Source organism: Triticum urartu, chromosome 5A (genome assembly GCF_056163025.1).
Source record: "Triticum urartu cultivar PI428250 chromosome 5A, HENAU_Tu73, whole genome shotgun sequence".
Lineage (NCBI taxonomy): Eukaryota > Viridiplantae > Streptophyta > Magnoliopsida > Poales > Poaceae > Triticum > Triticum urartu.
Window position 1 is genome coordinate 566223855 of NC_141877.1, and position 7699 is coordinate 566231553.

The 7699-nt window shown below is 58.5% G+C and overlaps 1 protein-coding gene across 1 annotated transcript; it reads right to left on the minus strand.

Annotated features, from left to right (window-relative positions):
- Window positions 1-7375: 7375 nt before the first annotated feature.
- Window positions 7376-7699, minus strand: LOC147972908 (uncharacterized). Its single transcript, XM_087524504.1, has one exon. It carries the CDS (start codon window positions 7697-7699, stop codon window positions 7376-7378), a length of 324 nt encoding a protein of 107 aa, XP_087380630.1.

Consider the following 7699-nt stretch of genomic DNA (forward strand, 5'->3'; position numbering starts at 1 on the left):
AGTCGGTGAAGCTCTGGCAGAAGTCCTACTTTTATGTGAAGAATATTGCTTCGCAAGGCGACTTCGTCAACCTGCCGGCTTATATAGCCGGCCCGCCGGCTGGGAGGCAGCCTTCATGGTCCTTCCGGTCCAGGTCACTGTCTCCGGGTGGGTCCGCCTCCGTTGCCCGGCTCCTGGTGATGATCCAGTCGGAGGGTCTGTCCAGGGCCGACCTGGTGGCCGCCTTCGTGGAGCGACGGGTGCTCCCAGTCCAGGGCCCACCTCATATGATCTGCCAGATGAGCGGCCGCTTCGACCCGGGCCGGCTAAGCACCAAGGAGATGCCTCACGCCGAGGTGTCTTATATGGTGAACTACATTTCCAACTGCAAGCTCACCGAGGAGTGGCAGTATGGCAAGGTGTCTTACTCTCGCACCAATCCTCCGTCGGTGGTAAGTTTCTCTTCCTCTTTATCTTTGCTTGTTGCCGAGTTCATGGTGGCCAACTCCTGACCAGCCAGCCTTTCTTTGGCAGAACCCCATGCTTCCGCTAGCGGCCGGGGCCGCAGGGGTGGAACGCCAGTTCCTCCCCGACCATACGATGCACGATGTAGACGACCCAGACCTGGGGGCGGCCGCCATGGAAGACGACATCGCGGGGGAAGGCGGCAACGCAGGCGGGTCCGGGCTCGGGGCTGGCTTCGAGGATTGGCCAGATGACGACGAGGCCGGAGTCATCGCGCACCACCAACCGGTGCCCGATCACCATGGTGCGGGCCCATCCGCCGGGCCGACTGCCCAGGGTGGCGCGCAGAAGCACCGGGCCGCGTCGACCCACTTCGGCAGTCGGCCGAAGAAGCCCAAGAGTACCGCGGTGGCGACCAAGCGGGACGAGGCGGCCGCGAAGGCAGCCCGCTTCCGCAAGGTGGTGAAGCAGCCGCAGGCGGTCTCAGCGTAAGTGTCGCTGTTCTCATGCCTTTCTTTTTTCTTCTTCTTCAGTTGATGTTTTTCCAAACCCTTTTTCTCAATTTATCAAACATGGCCCCTCTTTCTCTTGGGCGAGTCCAGCCGCCTCCATAGTCGGAGCCGTAGGAGGGTCTTCAAGCTCGCGCCGGGTAGATCCCCGCGCCGACCTCCTAGAGGCGACGGAGCAGAACGGGCGGGAAGCGCGGGAGGAGCGGGAAGTGGAGGAGTGGAGGGCGACTCGGGAGGCGGAGCAGAAGTCGGCGGAGGCGCGAGCCGTCGCGGCCGCCAAGGCCCAAGCGGAGGCCGCAGATGCGGAGAGGGGGGTGGAGGCCCTGCAGAACCAGCCTCCGCAGTTCGTCACTTCCCTCCGCGCCGCGGCTCCTGACACCCCTGTGCCCCCGTTGGAGGAGGCCGGCCGCGGCCAGCCGGAGATGGAGAGGGAGGCGGCGCCATCGCTGCCGACTGGAGCGGGCCGAGGAGGCCGGCTTGAAGTGCCGCCAGCGCAGCCGGCTGGGGGCGAGCCAACCGTGGGAGGGGATCTTGTGATCTTGTCACCGCTTCGCCGGCGCACGGGGAAGGCGACTTCAACGCCGGACAGGCAGAAGACCGTGGACGCCGGCTCGTCGGCCCAGGACCTAGAGGTGGCCAGCGACAGCTCGTCCGGGTGGACGCCGGGCGGTGGGATAGCTATGCTGAATGTGGCGGCGCAGGACTTCCGGAACCGGCTTCAGGCCCAAGCCATCGCGCTGAAGCAGTACACCCAGGAGTTTCTCACGACGCGGTCGGTTATTCGGGTGAGTCCTCCTGCTCCTTTGATTGCTTTTAATTTCTTCCATGGGGGCGCATCAGCGCACCCACTGGGTGTAGTCCCCGAGTTCCGAGCCGGCTGCTGAGCAGGCGGCTTGGAACTTATTGGAAAGCTTAATTACCATCTTGTTCTTACTCACGTCCCTTGTCTTCTCTGCAGGAGTACCACAACCTCCGCGCGGCCGCCTTCAACTCCCAGGCCCAGGAGTTGAATCAGAAAGCCACTGATCTGACCGAGAGCCGGAGTAAGCGCTTCATTTTTCTTTTAAGTGGGGGCGCGTCAGCGCACCCACTGGGTGTAGTCCCCGAGATTCGGGCCGACTACCGAGTAGTCGGGTCGGATCTTTTCCTGACGACTTCTTTCTTTATATTGCAGGGGCCAATGCCGACTTGAGGAGCCAGCTGAGCGGAGCCCAGAGCGCCCTTCGTGCCAAGGAGGCCGAGTGCACAGCCCTGGCTCAAGAGCATGACCACCTGGCCAAGAAGCTAGCCGACCAGGAGGAGAGCCACAAGGCGGCCCTGAAGGCGGCGCAGGACAGCGAGGCCACCCTCAAAGCCGAGTACGAGACCGAGGCGGCAAACTGGGCCGAGACGAGGCAGGCGCTGAGCCAAGGCTACAGCCGGGTGGAAGACTTGATTGATGGTAGGCCGCCTTCTTCTTTGCTTCCTTGCCTGCCTTCTACTATCTGATTAATTTTTTGATCTTGTGTCACTGCTTTCCTCTTTGTGCAGATTACTTCCCCGGCTACTCAGCCGCTGCCACCCAAGCCATCGAGGCCTACCGCGACGCGCGACGGCAGGCGGGGGCCGAGATTGCGCCGAATGCTAGCCGGTCACTTGAGGAGCAGCTTCTGGGGCTTCAAGCCCGCCTGCAGCCGGCCCATCGCATGCTCCGCCGTCTTCAGCGCGCTGGAGCGCAAGTGCTAGCCGCCCTCTAGCCTGGCGAGGTGATTCCGCGCACCCCAAGTCAGACCTCCGACTGGCTGGAGGTCGCAATCGGTCGCTTCGAGGCTTGGAAGGCGTCAGCGGCCTGCTCCGGCGCTGGGCGGGCTCTGGAGTTCGTCCGGGCTTGGTATCCTGGGCTGAACTTGGACCAGCTGAGCACCTGGCGGCAGGAGGCTAACGAGGAGCTGGAGGCGGTGCGGCCGGCTATCATCCAGCGCGCCTCGGTGATCGCCGAGTATACCGATACCAGTGCATTTGCTCCTGAGGTGGATGACACCGGCGTCGCTCAGCCGAAGCAGTGGTTCGGGCTGAACCCGGCCGAAGGTGAGGACTCGGCGGAGGAGACTGCCTCCAGTGATGAGGGCGAAGAGGAAGAGGGAGAGGATGACGAAGACGCTGCGCCGGATGGTGAAGCGACCAGCCCACCTCAGCCCGATCGTGCTTCCAACAACGATGCTGAGACTCGCCAACTGGTCACTCCTCCAGCCGGCACCGCCGACTCCGCCAACCTACCCAACTCAAGTGTTGCTCCCCTGGCTTGATCCGCCATCCTAGCTTTCCTGCTTGTTACTTCTTTGAACAATCTTTTAAATTTGCGCAGTTCCACCCACTGGGGGTGTATTCAGACTATGTTGAATGCTGGCCTTTCGAAGGTCTTTTGTGTAAATATTATGCATGTGTTTGGCTTCCATTTATGTTTGCTTTTTATCCTTTGGCTTTTTCCTTTGCCGCCTTCCCTTGGCCGCCACCTTCCCAGCCGGACAGTTGCTCTGCAGTCTGTGGCCGGAGAAGGACTTGGTCCTTTTGGGAAGGCAAGTACTTGAGCTTTTTCAGATTTGCAGCAAGGTGAACGGGAAGCCAGCCAGCCGACTGCTCTGGTAGTCGGCTGGCGGGGTGGGAGGCTGACTCGTGTTATACAAGTTCGTTAGTCCTTAGCCGTTTTTCACGTGGGCATCCTTTCCTGCCCTTGGCTCTTGCCAGTCGGACAGTCATTTCTTCGAGCTGTGACTTTTGGCAACAGGGGGCTTGGGTGCCGGCACACTACTTGTCTGGCTGCGGGTGGAACTTCAGATATAACTTGAGGCGGCGAGTCCCCGGGCCGACTGGTCGAACCCGGTGCCGGACGAGGAAAGCAAGTGTAGCAACATAATCGTATGCATGATACTCATCTTTCATAGATAAAAGAGGGTAGTCCCCGAGTACTCCTCGGGGCACCCCTTGTCTCGTACTTAGTACAAAAGGTAGCGTGCTACGTACTGCTTTTTAACTGTAAAATCTTCGGAGGAGATTGGCGTTCCACGGTCGGTCCGACTCCTTGCCGGAATTGTCTCTCTTGTGTGCCTTCGGCTTCTGCGCATCGATTAGGTAGTAGGAGTCATTGCCTAAAGCTCTGCTGATGATGAAGGGGCCCTCCCAAGGGGCCGAGAGCTTGTGCTGGCCGGCTGTTCGCTGGATCAGCCAGAGCACAAGATCGCCCTCTTGGAAAGATCTTGGCTTGACCTTCCGGCTGTGGTAGCGGCTCAGGCCCTGCTGATAGATGGCGGACCGACTGAGAGCTAACAGCCGGCCCTCTTCCAGCACGTCAATGCCGTCTTCTCGTGCTTCCTTGGCTTCCGCCTCTGTGTACATGGTGACCCGAGGCGAGTCGAACTCGATGTCAGTTGGGATGACGGCCTCGGCACCATATACAAGGAAAAAAGGGGTGAAGCCGGTCGATTTGTTTGGGGTAGTGCGCAAACTCCAGAGGACGGCCGGCAGCTCATCGAGCCAGCAGCCGGCCGAACGCTCCAGTGGCACGACCAGTCGGGGCTTGATGCCGGAGAGGATGAGGCCGTTTGCTCGCTCGACCTGGACATTTGACTGCGGGTGGGCAACGGACGCTAGGTCCAGTCGGATGTCGCGTGTTGCGCAGAAACGTGCCAGTGCTCCCTTTGCAAAATTTGTGCCGTTGTCGGTGATGATGCTATGCGGTACGCCATACCGGGTTATAATATCTGTGCTGAATGTGACGGCAGTCGGCCCATTCAGCTTTTTGATCGGCTTCGCCTCAATCCACTTGGTAAATTTGTCCACAGCGACGAGCAGATGCGTCATGCCGCCGCACGCCGTCTTGAACGGGCCCACCATGTCCAGCCCCCAGACGGCAAAGGGCCAGGTGAGGGGGATGGTCTTGAGTGCAGAAGTCAGCAGGTGTTGCTTGGAGCTGAAAACTTGGCACCCTTTGCAGTTTTTGACTAGTTCCTTGGCGTCTTCCAAGGCAGTCGGCCGGAAAAATCCGTGGCGAAAAGCCTTGGCGATGAGTGATCTTGAGGCTGCATGGTGGCCGCATTCGCCTTGGTGGATGTCCCTGAGGATTGCTATGCCCTTCTCTGGTTCGACGCATCGCTGGAAGACTCCAGTGACGCTGCACCTAACAAGCTCTCTGTTGACGATTCTGTAGGCTCCGGCTCGGTGTTGAACTTGTCTTGCCGAGATCTCGTCGGTTGGCAGCTCTCTGTTTACTAAGAAGTTGAGGATCGGCTGGGCCCAGGATGGAGCTATGACTTCTTCTATTGTCAAGACTGCCACTGTGATAGGGGCGGGTGGGCTGGGTTGTGAAGAGTTGGAGTCGGAGTCGGCCATCGCCTGTTGTGTTGATGTAGTCCCCGGGACGGCTGCAGTAGTCCTCGGGCCAGGTTCCGAATTCCCCGGGCCGGGTGCGACTATGGCAGTCCCTGGGCCGCCTGTTGGAGTCCCCGCGCCGCCTGCTTGGTTTCCCAAGTCGGATCCGACTGCGTTGGGGTCAGGCGGCATGAAGATGGAATCAGACTCTGGAGACGGCTTGATAGACGGCTTGAGGAGGCGGTGGAGGGAAACGCCGGCTGGTATGGCTTTCCGGGTAGATCCTACTCGTGCCAGGGCATCTGCTTGCATGTTGTCGGCACGTGGTACATGAAGGAACTCACATCCTTCAAAATATCCACTGATTTGCTGGACGAGTAAACGATAGCTCGCCATGTTTGCGTCTTTGGTGTCCCAGTCACCGGATGACTGTTGGACCACCAAATCCGAGTCGCCATAGCACAAGATCCGGCGGATGCCGAGTTCTTTGGCTAGCCGGAGCCCGTGTATGAGCGCCTCGTACTCGGCCACATTGTTGGAGGCGGCAAAATGAATTTGCAATGTATACTTGAGCTTGTCGCCCTTGGGAGAGGTGAGGACGATGCCGGCTCCCAAGCCGGTGTGTATCTTGGACCCATTGAAGTGCATCCGCTAGTGAGTGGAGTTGGGAGCCGGTGGCAGGTATTGGGTTTCGGCCCAATCGACGAGGAAGTCGGCCAGTGCCTGGGTTAATCGCGGGGCTGGTAGAAGATCGCGTAGGGGGCCAGCTCAATGGCCCATTTGGCCACTCGGCCGGATGCATCCCGGCTGCCTATGATCTCGGCAAGCGGGGCAGTACATACGACCGTAATGGGTGCTCTTGAAAATAGGGCTTGAGCTTCTTGGCAGCGAAGTACACACCATAGCACATCTTCTGGTAGTGTGGGTAGTTCTGCTTCGAGGTGGATAAGACTTCGCTTAAATAATACACCGGCCTCTGAACCGGCTGAGCCCGGCCTTCTTTTGGGCGCTAGACTACGATGACAGTGCTGACCACCCGGCTAGTAGCGGCAATGTAAAGGAGCATGGGCTCCTTTTCAGCCGGTGCCGCCAAGACAGGCGGCGTGGTCAGCATCTTCTTTAGCTCATGGAAGGCTTGGTCCGCCTGGTCATTCCACTCGAAATGAGTGGACTTCTTCATGAGTCGGTAGAGGGGGAGGGCCTTCTCTCCGAGCCGGCTGATGAAGCGGTTCAGGGAAGCCAAGCATCCGGTGAACTTCTGGACATCCCGCAGCTTGGTGGGAATCTCCATTCTCTCTATGGCCTTGATCTTCATTTGGTTGCACTCGATGCCGCGTTCGGAGACCAGGAAGCCTAGGAGTTGGCCGGCTGGTACTCTGAACATGCATTTCTCGGGGTTGAGCTTGATTTGGAATCAGCGCAAGTTTTCAAATGTTTCTCTGAGGTCTTCCAGCAAGGTGACGCGCTTCTCCGTCTTCACCACAATATCGTCTACATAGACGTGAGCATTTCTGCCGAGCTGCTTGAGGAGGCATTTTTGCATGCAACGCTGACAAGTGGCACCGGCATTTCTCAAGCCGAATGTCATAGTCAGGTAGCAGAAGGCTCCGAATGGTGTGATGAAGGCGGTTTTCAGGCGGTCAGTCGGATCCAGCTTTATCTGGTGGTAGCCTGAGTAAGCATCCAAGAAGCTCAATAGCTCGCATCCGGCTATGGAGTCTATTACTTGATCAATCCTTGGCAAGGTGAAGGGACCTTTGGCAAGCCTTGTTGAGGCTAGTGTAGTCTATACACATGCGCCACTTGTTATTTTTCTTTAGCACGAGGACTGGGTTGGCGAGCCACTCTGGGAAGAAAACTTCCATAATGAAGCTGGCTGCCAGAAGCCGGGCTATCTCTTCTCCTACAATCCTTCTCTTCTCCTCCGATAGTCGGCGGAGAGGCTGTTTGACTGGTTTCGCACCTTCTCAGACATGTAGCTTGTGCTCGGCGAATTCCTTCGGCACACCCGGCATGTCCATGGGGGACCATGCGAAAATGTCCCGATTCTCATGGAGGAAATCGGCGAGCTCGCCTTCCTATTTGCTGTCCAGGTTTGTCCTGATGGTGGCAAACCTTTCTGGGTGATCTGGGTCCAGAGGTACCCTCTTTGTTTCTTTGGCCGACTGAAAAGACCCTTGGGCACCACATTCCTTGGGGTCGGGGGACAGGGCCTGCTGCTTGCCGGTCATGGCCATGACTCGGTCCATTATCTTCTTCTCTTCAGCAATTACAAGGGACTCGGCCAGCCGGCTGCTAGCAGCCGCGCACTCGGAGGATTTCTTGTAGTCTCCGGCTACGGTGATGATGCCCTTGGAACTTGGTATCTTCATCTTGAGGTAGGCATAATGAGGTATAGCCAT

Coding starts and splice junctions, on each gene's coding strand:
- LOC147972908 (XM_087524504.1), bottom strand. CDS start 7,699: ATGGCTATACCTCATTATGCCTACCTCAAGATGAAGATACCAAGTTCC.